This window comes from Opisthocomus hoazin, chromosome 29 (assembly GCF_030867145.1).
Source record: "Opisthocomus hoazin isolate bOpiHoa1 chromosome 29, bOpiHoa1.hap1, whole genome shotgun sequence".
Lineage (NCBI taxonomy): Eukaryota > Metazoa > Chordata > Aves > Opisthocomiformes > Opisthocomidae > Opisthocomus > Opisthocomus hoazin.
Window position 1 is genome coordinate 1349129 of NC_134442.1, and position 20659 is coordinate 1369787.

Sequence of the window (20659 nt, forward strand, 5' to 3'; positions counted from 1 at the left end):
CCAAGGCCACCTTCTGCCTGCTCTAAGCAGATATCGGGCACCACCTTCAGGTCAATTTTTGAAAACCAAAGCAGCGTGGAGTGCGGTTTGTTTGGGGACGTCTTCTAGTGCCTATGAAGCCATGCTGCTTCCAATTGCACGTCTGTGGCCACGCATAGCAGGCAGTGCGACTGCCCGCACCAGTGTTGGCCCAGAAGAGCAATGTAGCTGGTAGACCTTCAGTCTCAACCTGCCATCTGGTTCACCTCCGTTTCTGTCTTGTCTCCTGTCTCTCAGTGCTCTTCCCTCTGCCAGGCACTCTTCCCAGTCACTCCATCACCTGCCAGTGCCTTTCGCTGTTCTCGTGTTTCGATGGCAGGTGGTACCTTGAAAGCACTGTCCCAGCCATGGGACCTGCACCTATTTCTCTCCTTTCGCCTCTTTGTGCTCTGGCTGCGTGACACTTTCTTTGACCTCAGAGGCCCTTTGTGCCTGGCTCTCTCCTGCTGCTAAAGCCTGTTCCTGCAAGAGAAGAGGCAATTAGTTGGTGTCTCCTCCCTGCTATCTCACCTGCATCTCCCTGGCCTGGGCAGCTGGTGGGAACTGTCACCATCAGCCCCAGCTGTCCTAGAAGTCCTCTCCTGGCTCTGGGTGTGCTTGGCATCGAACGTGGTTCCTGAAGGAGAAGAGCAAAACTCCAAGTAACTCCTGGGCACCAACCTGCTGGGAGAGCTCATTTGAAGGCAGGTTGGCAGCAAGCCCCAAGGCTGCTCCAGGGGTGCTCCCTGTCCCGAGCTCAGCCACAGGTCCCACACCCGGCTCTCTTGTTACCAAGAGGGATTTGCTTGCATTTTCCTTTTCTTGTAATTCGTGCGTGGGTGCTGGGAAAAGAGGCAGCAGAAGGACGCACTGGCTAAAACCCCTTCTTACTGCCAGCCATAAAGGTGCCTCTCGCCTGGGAGCACGAGAAGGACCCCGTGTTACCACTCTCCATTCCTTACAGGCAGTCTGAAGACTATTCACATATTCATTTTCATACACCACCAAAGTTTTAGCCTCATGTCCCAGCAGTTTGTTTAGAAAAACGTACAATTTAAAAACGTTTTAGAATATCAAGACACCATCTGAAGTCTCCAGCGATGTCTGAAATGTTTTGAGTTGGCTTTGTCCTGTTTCCTTAGATGCTGAAATATAAGTTAGAACAGCACCACACTCGATCACTTCTCTTTTTTTCACATGTCACACAGTGGAATAGAGATGAGAGATCTCCCAGGGAAGTGACAAAAAAGCGGGCCCTGAGCTGGAAGCCACGTGTAGCTGTGTCAGCATGGCACTGTGCTCAGAGCTAAAATCAGTACAATACATAGGCAACCAAGCAGCTCTTTCTGCAAGGTACAATTCCATGTCATACTGACAGAAGTAGATTGTGAGAGTGCCTTGCAATTCTTAAAATGCACAATATTGCATGGCATAGACATGTCTGTTGTCTTTGCCTGCAGCAGAAGGCTGGAGTGGAAGGAAGACACAGAGGAGACTCCTCGCAGAGTCAACATGGAATGAGTAAGAAGAGGGGAAAAAAAGTCCCAGAAGCAAAGGTCAAACACATCACCAAGGCATTAAGCTTATTAGCTTGCGGTGCGGTACAGACTGCTTGTTTTCTTTAATAACACTTGATTTTGATTGTGATAAACCACAATACAAACCAAAATACCATACAGCAGTCAATGCAATAAAAAATACAGTACGTACAATAAACGCAACGCCAGGCCCTGCAATACATACCATGCAACTCAACACATACGATACGTACAATACAACACATGCATTGCAATAATGCCGTAGCATGACATACAACACAATATAGGATACAACACCAGCACCACAACACAACACGCACAGCACATACAATAGAAAATACAACACACGCATCACATACAACACATGCTACAGCATACACTGTGTACTGCATACAGTCAAATGCATACAGTACTAAAGACAATACAAACCAAAATACAATGCCTACAACACAAACACAGGATATAGACAAGGCAATCTACGCCACACCATACAACACCGTATCATCCAATACCATACAACACACAGTAGGCACCACACGATAAACAATACAATACCGACACAGCATGCAGTACATACAATGCCTGCATACAGTACAGTGCATACCCTAACCTTCATCAAATAGAATACAATAGATACAGTGCAGAACATAAAATACAATACACCATATACCATACGTGACAGACAATGCAATGCATACTAGACAACACAAATCCCAGTAGTCGAGAAAATACAGTACAAGAAACACCATTCCATATATTCTGTACAAAATAATACATAAAATACCTACAATAACATCAATGCCTTACTGTACAATACATTAAAGAGAACACGTAAAATACATTATGACACATAAAATACATAAAATGCAATACAAAATGCAGTGTAACATTATACCATACAATACCATACCATACAATAGATAACATACAGTACAATATAATACAAACTACAATACAAAGAATACAATAAAAACCAGCAGACCATACCATAGAATACAATAAACCCCATACTGTATATACCATACAGCACATGCAATACTTACGAAAAATAAATACCATGCCATGCAATAGAATACATACAGAAAATGCCATACCATAAAATAAAGCGCAAAATTCACTCAGCCTTCTCTCCCTAGACTCAGGTTTGTGCCTGTGGATGGAGGCTGCCCATGCTTCACAGACTCCCATGCCCCATGGGCCAAGTGCCCACCCCTCCTCTGCCACTCCTTGGTACACTTCATGCTTCACACTTCTGATCTTCAGAGCACTGCACCAATATTAACTAATCTTCTCTCAAATTTCTTTTACCTTCTTCCACATACGCTTCCTGTGTTGTTGCCTCATGAAGATGTCTTTGGCCTGCTCTTGTCCCTGAATTGTTATTTTTTTACTTTGAATTTGATATGTTATATAATCTGTGGGGTTGATCCCGGGGTTTGATTTATCTTGAAGATCTCAAAATGCAATCCAGCCTTACAATCGATCTATAACAAATGAAGGACTATCTTGACATTGCAATAATAGATAAAACAGACTGTCTGAAAGAGGCTTGTGTGCAGCTTGGGTATTTGAGAGGACTAGACTGAAGAAATTCAGAACTGTCATAACATGACTGCACTAACTTTTCTGGTAATTGTCTTAACCAGTATCAACTAAATTTTGAAAAAACAAAGCATGTTGGAGGTTGATCATAGAATCACAGAATCACAGATGGTAGAGGTTGGAAGGGACCTCTGTTGGTCATCTAGTCCAACCCCCCTGCCCAAGCAGGGTCACCTACTATAGGCTGTAGAGGACCTTGTTCAGGCGGGTCTTGAATATCTCCGAGAAGGAGACTCCACAACCTCCCTGGGCAGCCTGTTCCAGTGCTCTGTCACCCTCAGAGGGAAGAAGTTCTTCCTCATGTTCAGACGGAACTTCCTGTGCTTCAGTTTGTGCCCGTTGCCCCTTGTCCTGTCACTGGGCACTACTGAAAAGAGCTTGGCCCCATCCTACTGACACCCACCCTGCAGATATTTGTAAGTATATATTAGGTGCCCTCGCAGCCTTCTCTCTTCAGGCTGAACAAGCCCAGCTCCCTTAGCCTCTCCTTATAGGAGAGATGTTCCAGTCCCCTCACCATCCTCGTAGCCCTTCGCTGGACTCTGTCCAGTAGCTCTTCATCTTACTTGAACTGGGGAGCCCAGAACTGAACACAGTTCCAGATGGGGCCTCACCAGGGCAGTGTGAAGGGGAAGAAAATCCTCCCTCGACCTGCTGGCCACACTCCTCCTAATGCATCCCAGGATCCCATTAGCTTTCTTGGCAGCCATGGCATACTGCTTGCTCATGGTTAACCTGTCGTTCACCAGGACAACCAGATCCCTCTCCGCACAGCTGCTCTCCAGCAGGTCCACTCCAAGCCTGTACTGATGCATGGGGTTGTTCCTCCCCAGGAGCAGGACTCTGCATTTGCCTTTGTTGAACCGCATCAGGTTCCTCTCTGCCCAACTTTCCAGCCTATCCAGGTCACGCTGAATGGCAGCACAGCCTTCTGGTGTATATACCACACCTCCCAGTTTGGTGTCATCAGCAAATATGCTGAGGGTACATTCAAACTCTTCATCCAGGTCGTTGATGAAGAAGTGAAACAAGACTGGGCCTAGTACTGACCCCTGAGGGACACCACTAGTTACCGGTCTCCAACTAGACTCAGCGCCGCTGACTACAACCCTCTGAGTTCTGCCATTCAGACAGTTCTCAATCCACTTCACCAACCACTCATCTAGCCCACACTTCCTGAGCTTCCCTAGGAGGATATTATGGGAGACTGTGTCGAAAGCCTTGCTGAAGTCAAGGTAGAAAACATCCACGGCTCTAACTTCATCTAGCCAGCCAGTCATGCCATCGTAGAAAGCTATCAGATTAGTCAGGCATGATTTCCCCTTGGTGAAGCCATGCTGACTACTCCTGATAACCTTCTTTTCCTCCACTTGCTTGATGATGGCCTCCAGGATAAGCTGCTCCATCACCTTTCCCGGGATGGAGGTGAGGCTGACCGGCCTGTAGTTCCCTGGGTCCTGCTTCTTGTCCTTTTAGAAGATTGGAGTGACATTGGCCTTCCTCCAGTCCTCGGGCACCTCTCCTGTCCTCCAGGACCTCTCAAAGATGATGGAGAGTGGCTCAGCAATGACATCTGCCAGCTCCCTCAGCACTTGTGGGTGCATTCCATTGGGGCCCATGGATTTGTGGGTATCCAGATTGTTTAATCGATCCCTCACACAGTCCTCCTCAACCAAGGGAAAGTCGTCCTCTCTGTAGGTTTCTTCTCTTACCTCCAGGGCCTGGGATTCTTGAGGGCCTGCCTTGACACTGAAGACTGAAGCAAAGAAGGCATTCAGTAGCTCTGCCTTCTCTGCATCCTCTGTCACCAGGACACCCACCTCATTCAGCAGCGGCCCCACATTGTCCCTAGCCTTTCTTTTGCTGCTGATGTACTTGAAGAAGCCCTTCTTGTTGTTTTTGACATCCCTTGCCAGCTCCAATTCCAAGTGGGTCTTGGCCTTCCTCGTCACATCCCTGCACGCTCTCACCACGTTTTTGTACTCTTCCCAAGTGGCCTGCCCCTCTTTCCACATTCCACAGACCTTTCTCTTCCAACTGATCTCCACTAGAATCTCCTTGTTCAACCATGCAGGTCTCCTTCCTCCTTTGTTATACTTCTTTCTCAGGGGGATGCACCGCTCCTGAGCGTGGAGGAAGTGACATTTAAACAGCGACCAGCACTCTTGGACCTTCCTGCCTTCGAAAGCCCTGGCCCATGCGATTCTTCCCAGTAGCTCCCTGAAGACGCCAAAGTTAGCCTTTCTGAGGTCCAAGGTTTTGATCCTGCTTATCGCCCTGCTTCCTCCATGCAGGATTCTGAACTCGACCATTCCATGGTCACTGCAGCTGAGTCTACCTCCGACCTTCACAGCCTCCACCAGTCCCTCCTTGTTTGTTAATACAAGGTCCAGCAGAGTGCCTTTCCTTGTGGGTTCCTTCACCACTTGCGTCAGAAAGTTATCGTCGATGCTCTGTAGGAACCGCCTGGATTGTGCCTGCCTAGCTGTATGGTCTTCCCAGCTGATGTCAGGGTGGTTGAAGTCCCCATGAGAACCAGGGCCTGTGATTTTGAGGCTGCTTGTAGCTGCCTGTAGAAAGCCTCATCAATTTCCTTCTCCTGGTCAGGTGGCACTGTAATGTCACCCGTGTGAGACTGTCCCTTAATTCTTACCCACAAGCTCTCAACTCGTTCCTCATTTGCCCCCAGGCCAACCTCAACGCGTTCCAGTTGCTCCCTCACATATAGAGCAACTCCACCATCTCTCCTTGTTGGCCTGTCTTTCCTAAAGAGTCTGTAGCCATCCATGACAGCATGCCAGTCATGCGAGTTGTCCGACCGCGTTTCTGTGATGGCGACCAAGTCATAGCCGTCCTGCTGTATAATGGCTTCCAGCTCCTCCTGTTTTTGCCCATGCTACGTGCGTTGGTATAGACACACTTGAGCTGGGCAGCAAATCTCACCCCTGACCCTGGCACGCCAAACCTGGGCTCTTCCCTAGTGAGCTGGGTGATGTCCCCCTCCCCCTTTGAACCTCGTTTAAAGCCCTCTCAATGAGCCCCGCCAGCTCTGTTTAAAGCCCTCTCAATAATCCCCACAGCCTGTCCGACCTTCTTCTTGAGAGCCATTCCACATCCTTTTCTGTGTGGCCCCGCTCTGTACCTGCTAGAGGGGTGGGTCTAGCGGCCTGGCTGCTGGCGATGGCAGAAGGGAACACAGGTCATAGGGACCCCGCAGTTGGAAAGACCGAGTGTCTCGCGCCAGCTCCTGGTGGGAGCGCTGTGTGCGTGCGCAGTGCACTAGCGAACCTGAAGCTGGCCTAGCTCTCGAGCAAGAGGACAGAGACCTTTTCAGTCCCGTGGGTGGCATGTGGCTGCAGCCTACCTGACTGATCAGCCCCAGCATTCACAGACCTTACAAGAGGACCAGGCCTGCCAACCACCGGCCACATCTCCACCTGCTGGAGTCAGGAAGGACTTGGAGGTGCTTGACCACGCATACCCCGAGCTGCTTCCCACCTAGGCACGTCCCCTCTGCACTACCTGTTTGGGGGCTGTGGTGATTAGGGACAGGGCTCAGCCAAACAAGCAAAGCTGTCTCTGCCAGAGTGCTCTCCCCAGAATGACCCCAGCTCTTCCTTCACATATTGCTGAAGTGTACCCACCTCTCACACCATTCCCTCTTAACCACCTGCAAAAATCTGCTGCTGGCATCACAGAGTATCCACAGAAGACAAGTGACGTTCTCCAAGGCCACCTTCTGCCTGCTCTAAGCAGATATCGGGCACCACCTTCAGGTCAATTTTTGAAAACCAAAGCAGCGTGGAGTGCGGTTTGTTTGGGGACGTCTTCTAGTGCCTATGAAGCCATGCTGCTTCCAATTGCACGTCTGTGGCCACGCATAGCAGGCAGTGCGACTGCCCGCACCAGTGTTGGCCCAGAAGAGCAATGTAGCTGGTAGACAGCAAGGACACGGAGCCTGTCAGAGGGCGTTGCGGTGGCAGACAGAGCCAGCGTGGAGCGTGCTCCATCTGTGTTTCGCTGTGCTTTGTGCAGGACAGGATGGCAGTGCTTGGCTATGCTTGGTTGATTTGGCTTGCACATCCCTGCTTGCCTGCCGCGGCTGTAAGCAGATTGGCTCTTCAGCCCCCAACCAGGTGCCTACTGCCTGTAGTAGTTCCGTTCTGCGGTGTCAGTTTCTTTGGGAAGGACCTGGTGGCAAGTGGCTGCGCAGAGCGGGGTGGCAGTGAACTTCCCAAAGAGGCTATGGTGCCACACTTGGTTTTCCCGGCTAGCTGTTAGCAGGCAGCACTGGGAGGCAGGCGCTGCTGCCTGCCACGAGGTCTGCAGAGCCTCGTCCCGCAAGCAGAGCATTCAGCGGGGGTCTGCTGGGGGTGTCCGAGCCCAGCTTCTGCCTCCCCTCCTGCTCGGAACCCTCCATGTTGCCCGCCCCCCCCTAGAATCCACCGTGCCCAGCACCCGGAACCAGCCACTCTGTGACATCAGCCACGGGGCCAAGGGTTCCCTGGGCAGCGGGACTGCTGCAGGCACTACGTCGGCTGCTGCACTGCTGGCCACCAGCTCTCGCTTCTTGCAGCTGCCACGTGCCGCTGGCAGCCATGAATTTTCTCCCCGTCCTGGTCCTGCTGGCCGTGTGCTGGCCGGCGTACGGCATGTGGGACAACTGTGGGTAAGTGGCCCGAGGCTCTGGGAGGGAGCTGGGGCAGCCCTTGTGGGCTTCACTGGCGGGTGCTCGCTTTTCCCCCTGGCCACACCAAAGCTTCCCAAACGCCATGTGGGAGCCTCAGTTCCTTGCCAGCAGCCAGGCCGCTGGCACAACTCGCCTACGGGGCTCAAGCACAAACAGGGGTAGATGGACGCATGCCCCACAGGGTTCCGCGGTCCTGCTGTCCATGCAGCGCCTGGTGGGGGGGAAGGGGGCTGACCTGCAGCCTCAACAGCAGCAAGCCACCGAGCAGGACATTCATCAGTTTCTGCTTACAGAGGGACCTGCGGGCACCGGCCCATGGATTCTTACTACGGCATGTCACGCGTCGTGGGTGGCACCGATGCTCAGCTAGGGGCCTGGCCCTGGATCGTCAGCATCCAGAAGCCCATCATAGGAGGCATAGCGCATGTCTGCGGAGGGTCGCTCATCAGCCCACAGTGGGTGCTGACAGCAGCCCACTGCTTCATCACGCCCGGGTAAGGAGGACCAGGGAACAGCCCCACAGCACTAGCACGTGCCCGCTCCACAGCAGCACGTGCTAGCGCCATCTCGCTTCCTTGCAGCACGCCCAGTGCCTGGGCACTGCCAAGCCCAGCTGAGAGACTGCTCGCGAGAGGGCTGGGCTCACGCCACAGCTTCCTAGCAGCCTCCCGCCCGACACTCCTTGTGCCCAAGGCGTGCTAGGGCAGTCGCACCCTCCGTAGCGCTGCCTTCCTCTCTGCCCTGTGCAGCAGAAGGCAGGCAACTGCTGGGCTGCTTGCAGCACGTGGCTGCGCTCCCTCTGACCCCTCTCTCCACCTGCCTTGCAGGCACATCATCATGTGGCACGTGGTGATCGGGGCCAGCCACTTGACTCAGCTGGGCCCTGAGACCCAAGTGCGCACTATTAAGCGGCTACTGGTTCACGAGCACTACAACAACATCACGCAGAGGAACGACATTGCCTTGCTGGAATTGGACCAGCCTGTCCTGTGCGGCTACTACGTGCAGCTTGCCTGTGTGCCCGACGCCTGGCTGAGAGTGTCGCAGCTGAGAAGCTGCTACGTCAGTGGCTGGGGTTCCACGACTGCAAGAGGTGAGTTCCCAAAAGGGAGTGGTGTCCTGAGCGCAGGCTGGGCACACTGGGGAGGCGGGGTGGGCTTCCTGACAGCAGAGGCGAAAGCCAGAGTCGGGCTGCGGGGTGCATGCCGATGGAGAGGTGGGCCTGGCCCATTACCCCAAGCAAGACAGAAGGGAGACAGCAGCGGCACAGTGCCTCTGGAGACGCAAAGCCCAGCCCTAGGGCAGGGCTTCAGCCAGACGCCGGGGAGGGGGTGGGGGGGAGGAGAGGAGAACTGGCAGCGAGCTGCTGGCTGTTAACTCTTTTCTGTGCTGGCAGCTGGGGGACCAAGTTATGTCCTGCAGGAGGCCAAGGTCCGCCTCATCGATATCAAGCTCTGCAACAGCAGCCGCTGGTACGGAGGGGCCATCCACAGCCACAACTTGTGTGCTGGCTATCCGCAGGGCGGCATCGACACCTGCCAGGTAGGAGCGTGCTACAAGTCCACCCCCAACAGCACAGGCAGCCCTGTGGCAACCGCCCAAACCTGCCCCAGCGCGTGCTTTGCCTGGCAAGTCAGCCTGCCACTGCTGGGTCCCCTCCACTCTTGGGGTTCACCTCCCCTTGCCCAGATGCAGGTCCTTGCCCAGGGCCGCCCTTGTCCCAGAGGCCTGGCTCTCTGCCCACAAAGCCCATCTAGTGCTCTGGGCAGCCCACAGCTCCAGAGCCCAGTCCTGCAACATCCCCCTTCCACACATCCAGGATCACTGTGCAAAGAGGACAGAGAGAGAGCCCTGCCTGACTGGCCCACCACCCCCTGCCAGACAAGCTTCTGTAGGCTCCAGCACCTGAGCAGAGCCTTTGTGTGCAGTCAGGACAGCTCTGGCAGCTGCTGCGGGAGAGAAGGAGCCAGCCAGAGTGCTGACCGGGGCCACCCAACACCACCTTAACCCTCTCTCCTCCGCTGCAGGGTGACAGCGGTGGTCCTCTGGTCTGCAAAGATAACACCAACGACTACTTCTGGCTTGTTGGAGTGACCAGCTGGGGGAGAGGCTGTGCCAGACCAAACCAGCCTGGAGTCTACACCTCCACGCAGCACTTCTACGACTGGATCCTGCTACAGATGGGACTGCGCTCAGCAAGAAGAGATAGTCCAACAGCACAGCCATGGAGTCATTTTCTCTCCACCTCAAGCCCCTCTCAGAGGCCAAGGCCAACACCAGCACCAACACAGTCGGGCAGCATTAGCTCCTGTCCATTTCCACGCCAGAAGCTGGTGGAATTCTTTACTCTTCTGAAGGAGCTCCTGCAGTTCCTCAGGGGAAAAAAGGCTTGAGGAGCAGGATCAACAGGAACCAGCGCAGGCTGCACTGGACCATGATCATTTCCTTCTGGGGCAATGCCTGCTGCTCCAAAGGCAGCCTCAGCATCAAAGGCCTGCTCTGTGCTGCCCGCTCTCCTCCCTGTGGAGGATGAAGCATTAAAGGACTGGGGACATGTGAGCAATCCAGCATTTCTCTAGAAGGCCATGAAGCCTTAGCCTAAGGCCGCAGAGCCTTAGCATAAGGCCGCAAGGGCATCCAGAGGACAAACTGCGGTTGGAATGAGGAAGTAAGAATGCAGAGACAAACAACTCCCAGATGCCGAAGAGGAACTTGCCGCCTGCAAGAAGGCCACGAGCACTGCGCGTGAGCTAGTGATGCACACCAATCATAATCGAGTTACTATGTGAGTTAAATTGATTATCACCAATGGGGAATCGCCGCATATGTAGTGGGGAATATAAAAGTGAGCTATCTGAGGCTAATAAACGGCTTGTACGTGATCACATTGATCATCGTGTCGAGTCCGGTTCTTCCTCCGCAACACTTCCCAGTGCACACAAATGCTGAAGCTGACTTAGTTCTTGGAATAAAGTTGCCAGGTTTCACAGTTAACCGTGCCTGAGTCCAATTCACTCTCGTGCGCAAGGCAAGGATTTCCACGCCCGGCAAAATGGGGCTGCAGGCAGTCAAGGAGGGCACAAAGGGCAAGAGTCGCTCAGCAGGGCTGACACCATGGCTGGTCAGACAGGAGCGTGCTCAGAGCCACCATGGCATGAAGAAGACTGGCACATTGAGGCTAGAAAGAGGATGCAAAATAATGATGTGACATGCAGACAACTCTGGGGATGATGATTAGGACCTGGTTGAAGCCTTTGCTAAATGGAAAGATGAAAGAAAGCTGGCAGGAGTTACAGTGCCATGAGGAAGAGCCAGATGTCACCAGAAGTTAAGGGGGAATGGTGTGAGAGGTGGCCAGACTTCAGCAATATCTGAAGGAAGAGCCGGGGTCATTCTGGGGAGAGGACTCTGGCAGGGACAGCTGTAGCCAGGAAACCACTGCAGTAATGCCACGCAAGGCCAAGATGACCTAGCTAACAGCCCCTGAAAGACCCAATCTGTTCCCAGATGTGACAGACCTGGGAGCAAGGGGGACTAGTAGGCGGGGCTAGGTCCCTTGATTGGGAGGAGACAAGGGCAGAGAAAGTGAGGAGCCAAGGAAGTCGAGGGGGATGAATAAGTGTGGAAAATGGAGAGCAGGGGGGCTCAAGAAGCTCGTCCTTGAGCATAAGCAAAGTGCCGGTTGCTTAGCTTGTTTGGCTGAACCCTGTCCCTACTCCCCACAGCCTGTCCGACCTTCTTCTTGAGAGCCATTCCACATCCTTTTCTGTGTGGCCCCGCTCTGTACCTGCTAGAGGGGTGGGTCTAGCGGCCTGGCTGCTGGCGATGGCAGAAGGGAACACAGGTCATAGGGACCCCGCAGTTGGAAAGACCGAGTGTCTCGCGCCAGCTCCTGGTGGGAGCGCTGTGTGCGTGCGCAGTGCACTAGCGAACCTGAAGCTGGCCTGGCTCTCGAGCAAGAGGACAGAGACCTTTTCAGTCCCGTGGGTGGCATGTGGCTGCAGCCTACCTGACTGATCAGCCCCAGCATTCACAGACCTTACAAGAGGACCAGGCCTGCCAACCACCGGCCACATCTCCACCTGCTGGAGTCAGGAAGGACTTGGAGGTGCTTGACCACGCATACCCCGAGCTGCTTCCCACCTAGGCACGTCCCCTCTGCACTACCTGTTTGGGGGCTGTGGTGATTAGGGACAGGGCTCAGCCAAACAAGCAAAGCTGTCTCTGCCAGAGTGCTCTCCCCAGAATGACCCCAGCTCTTCCTTCACATATTGCTGAAGTGTGCCCACCTCTCACACCATTCCCTCTTAACCACCTGCAAAAATCTGCTGCTGGCATCACAGAGTATCCACAGAAGACAAGTGACGTTCTCCAAGGCCACCTTCTGCCTGCTCTAAGCAGATATCGGGCACCACCTTCAGGTCAATTTTTGAAAACCAAAGCAGCGTGGAGTGCGGTTTGTTTGGGGACGTCTTCTAGTGCCTATGAAGCCATGCTGCTTCCAATTGCACGTCTGTGGCCACGCATAGCAGGCAGTGCGACTGCCCGCACCAGTGTTGGCCCAGAAGAGCAATGTAGCTGGTAGACAGCAAGGACACGGAGCCTGTCAGAGGGCGTTGCGGTGGCAGACAGAGCCAGCGTGGAGCGTGCTCCATCTGTGTTTCGCTGTGCTTTGTGCAGGACAGGATGGCAGTGCTTGGCTATGCTTGGTTGATTTGGCTTGCACATCCCTGCTTGCCTGCCGCGGCTGTAAGCAGATTGGCTCTTCAGCCCCCAACCAGGTGCCTACTGCCTGTAGTAGTTCCGTTCTGCGGTGTCAGTTTCTTTGGGAAGGACCTGGTGGCAAGTGGCTGCGCAGAGCGGGGTGGCAGTGAACTTCCCAAAGAGGCTATGGTGCCACACTTGGTTTTCCCGGCTAGCTGTTAGCAGGCAGCACTGGGAGGCAGGCGCTGCTGCCTGCCACGAGGTCTGCAGAGCCTCGTCCCGCAAGCAGAGCATTCAGCGGGGGTCTGCTGGGGGTGTCCGAGCCCAGCTTCTGCCTCCCCTCCTGCTCGGAACCCTCCATGTTGCCCGCCCCCCCCTAGAATCCACCGTGCCCAGCACCCGGAACCAGCCGCTCTGTGACATCAGCCACGGGGCCAAGGGTTCCCTGGGCAGCGGGACTGCTGCAGGCACTACGTCGGCTGCTGCACTGCTGGCCACCAGCTCTCGCTTCTTGCAGCTGCCACGTGCCGCTGGCAGCCATGAATTTTCTCCCCGTCCTGGTCCTGCTGGCTGTGTGCTGGCCGGCGTACGGCATGTGGGACAACTGTGGGTAAGTGGCCCGAGGCTCTGGGAGGGAGCTGGGGCAGCCCTTGTGGGCTTCACTGGCGGGTGCTCGCTTTTCCCCCTGGCCACACCAAAGCTTCCCAAACGCCATGTGGGAGCCTCAGTTCCTTGCCAGCAGCCAGGCCGCTGGCACAACTCGCCTACGGGGCTCAAGCACAAACAGGGGTAGATGGACGCATGCCCCACAGGGTTCCGCGGTCCTGCTGTCCATGCAGCGCCTGGTGGGGGGGAAGGGGGCTGACCTGCAGCCTCAACAGCAGCAAGCCACCGAGCAGGACATTCATCAGTTTCTGCTTACAGAGGGACCTGCGGGCACCGGCCCATGGATTCTTACTACGGCATGTCACGCGTCGTGGGTGGCACCGATGCTCAGCTAGGGGCCTGGCCCTGGATCGTCAGCATCCAGAAGCCAATCATAGGAGGCATAGCGCATGTCTGCGGAGGGTCGCTCATCAGCCCACAGTGGGTGCTGACAGCAGCCCACTGCTTCATCACGCCCGGGTAAGGAGGACCAGGGAACAGCCCCACAGCACTAGCACGTGCCCGCTCCACAGCAGCACGTGCTAGCGCCATCTCGCTTCCTTGCAGCACGCCCAGTGCCTGGGCACTGCCAAGCCCAGCTGAGACACTGCTCGCGAGAGGGCTGGGCTCACGCCACAGCTTCCTAGCAGCCTCCCGCCCGACACTCCTTGTGCCCAAGGCGTGCTAGGGCAGTCGCACCCTCCGTAGCGCTGCCTTCCTCTCTGCCCTGTGCAGCAGAAGGCAGGCAACTGCTGGGCTGCTTGCAGCACGTGGCTGCGCTCCCTCTGACCCCTCTCTCCACCTGCCTTGCAGGCACATCATCATGTGGCACGTGGTGATCGGGGCCAGCCACTTGACTCAGCTGGGCCCTGAGACCCAAGTGCGCACTATTAAGCGGCTACTGGTTCACGAGCACTACAACAACATCACGCAGAGGAACGACATTGCCTTGCTGGAATTGGACCAGCCTGTCCTGTGCGGCTACTACGTGCAGCTTGCCTGTGTGCCCGACGCCTGGCTGAGAGTGTCGCAGCTGAGAAGCTGCTACGTCAGTGGCTGGGGTTCCACGACTGCAAGAGGTGAGTTCCCAAAAGGGAGTGGTGTCCTGAGCGCAGGCTGGGCACACTGGGGAGGCGGGGTGGGCTTCCTGACAGCAGAGGCGAAAGCCAGAGTCGGGCTGCGGGGTGCATGCCGATGGAGAGGTGGGCCTGGCCCATTACCCCAAGCAAGACAGAAGGGAGACAGCAGCGGCACAGTGCCTCTGGAGACGCAAAGCCCAGCCCTAGGGCAGGGCTTCAGCCAGACGCCGGGGAGGGGGTGGGGGGGAGGAGAGGAGAACTGGCAGCGAGCTGCTGGCTGTTAACTCTTTTCTGTGCTGGCAGCTGGGGGACCAAGTTATGTCCTGCAGGAGGCCAAGGTCCGCCTCATCGATATCAAGCTCTGCAACAGCAGCCGCTGGTACGGAGGGGCCATCCACAGCCACAACTTGTGTGCTGGCTATCCGCAGGGCGGCATCGACACCTGCCAGGTAGGAGCGTGCTACAAGTCCACCCCCAACAGCACAGGCAGCCCTGTGGCAACCGCCCAAACCTGCCCCAGCGCGTGCTTTGCCTGGCAAGTCAGCCTGCCACTGCTGGGTCCCCTCCACTCTTGGGGTTCACCTCCCCTTGCCCAGATGCAGGTCCTTGCCCAGGGCCGCCCTTGTCCCAGAGGCCTGGCTCTCTGCCCACAAAGCCCATCTAGTGCTCTGGGCAGCCCACAGCTCCAGAGCCCAGTCCTGCAACATCCCCCTTCCACACATCCAGGATCACTGTGCAAAGAGGACAGAGAGAGAGCCCTGCCTGACTGGCCCACCACCCCCTGCCAGACAAGCTTCTGTAGGCTCCAGCACCTGAGCAGAGCCTTTGTGTGCAGTCAGGACAGCTCTGGCAGCTGCTGCGGGAGAGAAGGAGCCAGCCAGAGTGCTGACCGGGGCCACCCAACACCACCTTAACCCTCTCTCCTCCGCTGCAGGGTGACAGCGGTGGTCCTCTGGTCTGCAAAGATAACACCAACGACTACTTCTGGCTTGTTGGAGTGACCAGCTGGGGGAGAGGCTGTGCCAGACCAAACCAGCCTGGAGTCTACACCTCCACGCAGCACTTCTACGACTGGATCCTGCTACAGATGGGACTGCGCTCAGCAAGAAGAGATAGTCCAACAGCACAGCCATGGAGTCATTTTCTCTCCACCTCAAGCCCCTCTCAGAGGCCAAGGCCAACACCAGCACCAACACAGTCGGGCAGCATTAGCTCCTGTCCATTTCCACGCCAGAAGCTGGTGGAATTCTTTACTCTTCTGAAGGAGCTCCTGCAGTTCCTCAGGGGAAAAAAGGCTTGAGGAGCAGGATCAACAGGAACCAGCGCAGGCTGCACTGGACCATGATCATTTCCTTCTGGGGCAATGCCTGCTGCTCCAAAGGCAGCCTCGGCATCAAAGGCCTGCTCTGTGCTGCCCGCTCTCCTCCCTGTGGAGGATGAAGCATTAAAGGACTGGGGACATGTGAGCAATCCAGCATTTCTCTAGAAGGCCATGAAGCCTTAGCCTAAGGCCGCAGAGCCTTAGCATAAGGCCGCAAGGGCATCCAGAGGACAAACTGCGGTTGGAATGAGGAAGTAAGAATGCAGAGACAAACAACTCCCAGATGCCGAAGAGGAACTTGCCGCCTGCAAGAAGGCCACGAGCACTGCGCGTGAGCTAGTGATGCACACCAATCATAATCGAGTTACTATGTGAGTTAAATTGATTATCACCAATGGGGAATCGCCGCGTATGTAGTGGGGAATATAAAAGTGAGCTATCTGAGGCTAATAAACGGCTTGTACGTGATCACATTGATCATCGTGTCGAGTCCGGTTCTTCCTCCGCAACACTTCCCAGTGCACACAAATGCTGAAGCTGACTTAGTTCTTGGAATAAAGTTGCCAGGTTTCACAGTTAACCGTGCCTGAGTCCAATTCACTCTCGTGCGCAAGGCAAGCATTTCCACGCCCGGCAAAATGGGGCTGCAGGCAGTCAAGGAGGGCACAAAGGGCAAGAGTCGCTCAGCAGGGCTGACACCATGGCTGGTCAGACAGGAGCGTGCTCAGAGCCACCATGGCATGAAGAAGACTGGCACATTGAGGCTAGCAAGAGGATGCAAAATAATGATGTGACATGCAGACAACTCTGGGGATGATGATTAGGACCTGGTTGAAGCCTTTGCTAAATGGAAAGATGAAAGAAAGCTGGCAGGAGTTACAGTGCCATGAGGAAGAGCCAGATGTCACCAGAAGTTAAGGGGGAATGGTGTGAGAGGTGGCCAGACTTCAGCAATATCTGAAGGAAGAGCCGGGGTCATTCTGGGGAGAGGACTCTGGCAGGGACAGCTGTAGCCAGGAAACCACTGCAGTAATGCCACGCAAGGCCAAGATGACCTAGCTAACAGCCCCTGAAAGACCCAATCTGTTCCCAGATGTGACAGACCTGGGAGCAAGGGGGACTAGTAGGCGGGGCTAGGTCCCTTGATTGGGAGGAGACAAGGGCAGAGAAAGTGAGGAGCCAAGGAAGTCGAGGGGGATGAATAAGTGTGGAAAATGGAGAGAAGGGGGGCTCAAGAAGCTCGTCCTTGAGCATAAGCAAAGTGCCGGTTGGTTTGCTTGTTTGGCTGAACCCTGTCCCTACTCCCCACAGCCTGTCCGACCTTCTTCTTGAGAGCCATTCCACATCCTTTTCTGTGTGGCCCCGCTCTGTACCTGCTAGAGGGGTGGGTCTAGCGGCCTGGCTGCTGGCGATGGCAGAAGGGAACACAGGTCATAGGGACCCCGCAGTTGGAAAGACCGAGTGTCTCGCGCCAGCTCCTGGTGGGAGCGCTGTGTGCGTGCGCAGTGCACTAGCGAACCTGAAGCTGGCCTAGCTCTCGAGCAAGAGGACAGAGACCTTTTCAGTCCCGTGGGTGGCATGTGGCTGCAGCCTACCTGACTGATCAGCCCCAGCATTCACAGACCTTACAAGAGGACCAGGCCTGCCAACCACCGGCCACATCTCCACCTGCTGGAGTCAGGAAGGACTTGGAGGTGCTTGACCACGCATACCCCGAGCTGCTTCCCACCTAGGCACGTCCCCTCTGCACTACCTGTTTGGGGGCTGTGGTGATTAGGGACAGGGCTCAGCCAAACAAGCAAAGCTGTCTCTGCCAGAGTGCTCTCCCCAGAATGACCCCAGCTCTTCCTTCACATATTGCTGAAGTGTGCCCACCTCTCACACCATTCCCTCTTAACCACCTGCAAAAATCTGCTGCTGGCATCACAGAGTATCCACAGAAGACAAGTGACGTTCTCCAAGGCCACCTTCTGCCTGCTCTAAGCAGATATCGAGCACCACCTTCAGGTCAATTTTTGAAAACCAAAGCAGCGTGGAGTGCGGTTTGTTTGGGGACGTCTTCTAGTGCCTATGAAGCCATGCTGCTTCCAATTGCACGTCTGTGGCCACGCATAGCAGGCAGTGCGACTGCCCGCACCAGTGTTGGCCCAGAAGAGCAATGTAGCTGGTAGACCCTCAGTCTCAGCCTGCCATCTGGTTCACCTCCGTTTCTGTCTTGTCTCCTGTCTCTCAGTGCTCTTCCCTCTGCCAGGCACTCTTCCCAGTCACTCCATCACCTGCCAGTGCCTTTCGCTGTTCTTGTGTTTCGATGGCAGGTGGTACCTTGAAAGCACTGTCCCAGCCATGGGACCTGCACCTATTTCTCTCCTTTCGCCTCTTTGTGCTCTGGCTGCGTGACACTTTCTTTGACCTCAGAGGCCCTTTGTGCCTGGCTCTCTCCTGCTGCTAAAGCCTGTTCCTGCAAGAGAAGAGGCAATTAGTTGGTGTCTCCTCCCTGCTATCTCACCTGCATCTCCCTGGCCTGGGCAGCTGGTGGGAACTGTCACCATCAGCCCCAGCTGTCCTAGAAGTCCTCTCCTGGCTCTGGGTGTGCTTGGCATCGAACGTGGTTCCTGAAGGAGAAGAGCAAAACTCCAAGTAACTCCTGGGCACCAACCTGCTGGGAGAGCTCATTTGAAGGCAGGTTGGCAGCAAGCCCCAAGGCTGCTCCAGGGGTGCTCCCTGTCCCGAGCTCAGCCACAGGTCCCACACCCGGCTCTCTTGTTACCAAGAGGGATTTGCTTGCATTTTCCTTTTCTTGTAATTCGTGCGTGGGTGCTGGGAAAAGAGGCAGCAGAAGGACGCACTGGCTAAAACCCCCTCTTACTGCCAGCCATAAAGGTGCCTCTCACCTGGGAGCACGAGAAGGACCCCGTGTTACCACTCTCCATTCCTTACAGGCAGTCTGAAGACTATTCACATATTCATTTTCATACACCACCAAAGTTTTAGCCTCATGTCCCAGCAGTTTGTTTAGAAAAACGTACAATTTAAAAACGTTTTAGAATATCAAGACACCATCTGAAGTCTCCAGCGATGTCTGAAATGTTTTGAGTTGGCTTTGTCCTGTTTCCTTAGATGCTGAAATATAAGTTAGAACAGCACCACACTCGATCACTTCTCTTTTTTTCACATGTCACACAGTGGAATAGAGATGAGAGATCTCCCAGGGAAGTGACAAAAAAGCGGGCCCTGAGCTGGAAGCCACGTGTAGCTGTGTCAGCATGGCACTGTGCTCAGAGCTAAAATCAGTACAATACATAGGCAACCAAGCAGCTCTTTCTGCAAGGTACAATTCCATGTCATACTGACAGAAGTAGATCGTGAGAGTGCCTTGCAATTCTTAAAATGCACAATATTGCATGGCATAGACATGTCTGTTGTCTTTGCCTGCAGCAGAAGGCTGGAGTGGAAGGAAGACACAGAGAAGACTCCTCGCAGAGTCAACATGGAATGAGTAAGAAGAGGGGAAAAAAAGTCCCAGAAGCAAAGGTCAAACACATCACCAAGGCATTAAGCTTATTAGCTTGCGGTGCGGTACAGACTGCTTGTTTTCTTTAATAACACTTGATTTTGATTGTGATAAACCACAATACAAACCAAAACACCATACAGCAGTCAATGCAATAAAAAATACAGTACGTACAATAAACGCAACGCCAGGCCCTGCAATACATACCATGCAACTCAACACATACGATACGTACAATACAACACATGCATTGCAATAATGCCGTAGCATGACATACAACACAATATAGGATACAACACTAGCACCACAACACAACACGCACAGCACATACAATAGAAAATACAACACACGCATCACATACAACACATGCTACAGCATACACTGTGTACTGCATACAGTCAAATGCATACAGTACTAAAGACAATACAAACCAAAATACAATGCCTACAACACAAACACAGGATATAGACAAGGCAATCTACGCCACACCATACAACACCGTATCATCCAATACCATACAACACACAGTAGGCACCACACGATAAACAATACAATACCGACACAGCATGCAGTACATACAATGCCTGCATACAGTACAGTGCATACCCTAACCTTCATCAAATAGAATACAATAGATACAGTGCAGAACATAAAATACAATACACCATATACCATACGTGACAGACAATGCAATGCATACTAGACAATACAAATCCCAGTAGTCGAGAAAATACAGTACAAGAAACACCATTCCATATATTCTGTACAAAATAATACATAAAATACCTACAATAAAATCAATGCCTTACTGTACAATACATTAAAGAGAACACGTAAAATACATTATGACACATAAAATACATAAAATGCAATACAAAATGCAGTGTAACATTATACCATACAATACCATACCATACAATAGATAACATACAGTACAATATAATACAAACTACAATACAAAGAATACAATAAAAACCAGCAGACCATACCATAGAATACAATAAACCCCATACTGTATATACCATACAGCACATGCAATACTTACGAAAAATAAATACCATGCCATGCAATAGAATACATACAGAAAATGCCATACCATAAAATAAAGCGCAAAATTCACTCAGCCTTCTCTCCCTAGACTCAGCTTTGTGCCTGTGGATGGAGGCTGCCCATGCTTCACAGACTCCCATGCCCCATGGGCCAAGTGCCCACCCCTCCTCTGCCACTCCTTGGTACGCTTCATGCTTCACACTTCTGATCTTCAGAGCACTGCACCAATATTAACTAATCTTCTCTCAAATTTCTTTTACCTTCTTCCACATACGCTTCCTGTGTTGTTGCCTCATGAAGATGTCTTTGGCCTGCTCTTGTCCCTGAATTGTTATTTTTTTACTTTGAATTTGATATGTTATATAATCTGTGGGGTTGATCCCGGGGTTTGATTTATCTTGAAGATCTCAAAATGCAATCCAGCCTTACAATCGATCTATAACAAATGAAGGACTATCTTGACATTGCAATAATAGATAAAACAGACTGTCTGAAAGAGGC

At 53.4% G+C, this 20659-nt stretch overlaps 2 protein-coding genes across 2 annotated transcripts in view; both read left to right on the forward strand.

Annotated features, from left to right (window-relative positions):
• LOC142364768 (acrosin-like) overlaps positions 1–10241 on the forward strand; it is a 96977-nt gene extending 86736 nt beyond the window's left edge. The window contains exons 2-5 of the mRNA XM_075444896.1: positions 8142–8342; positions 8676–8941; positions 9245–9390; positions 9876–10241. Coding sequence (XP_075301011.1) covers positions 8142–8342; positions 8676–8941; positions 9245–9390; positions 9876–10241 — 979 coding nt within the window. The remainder of the gene's footprint in view (positions 1–8141; positions 8343–8675; positions 8942–9244; positions 9391–9875) is intronic.
• Positions 10242–13483: 3242 nt separating this feature from the next.
• LOC142364769 (acrosin-like) lies at positions 13484–15576 on the forward strand (the record flags this gene model as incomplete). Its single annotated transcript, XM_075444897.1, has 4 exons — positions 13484–13677; positions 14011–14276; positions 14580–14725; positions 15211–15576. Coding segments are annotated over 4 exons (972 nt in total), but the record flags the coding sequence as incomplete, so codon positions are not given.
• Positions 15577–20659: the final 5083 nt, after the last annotated feature.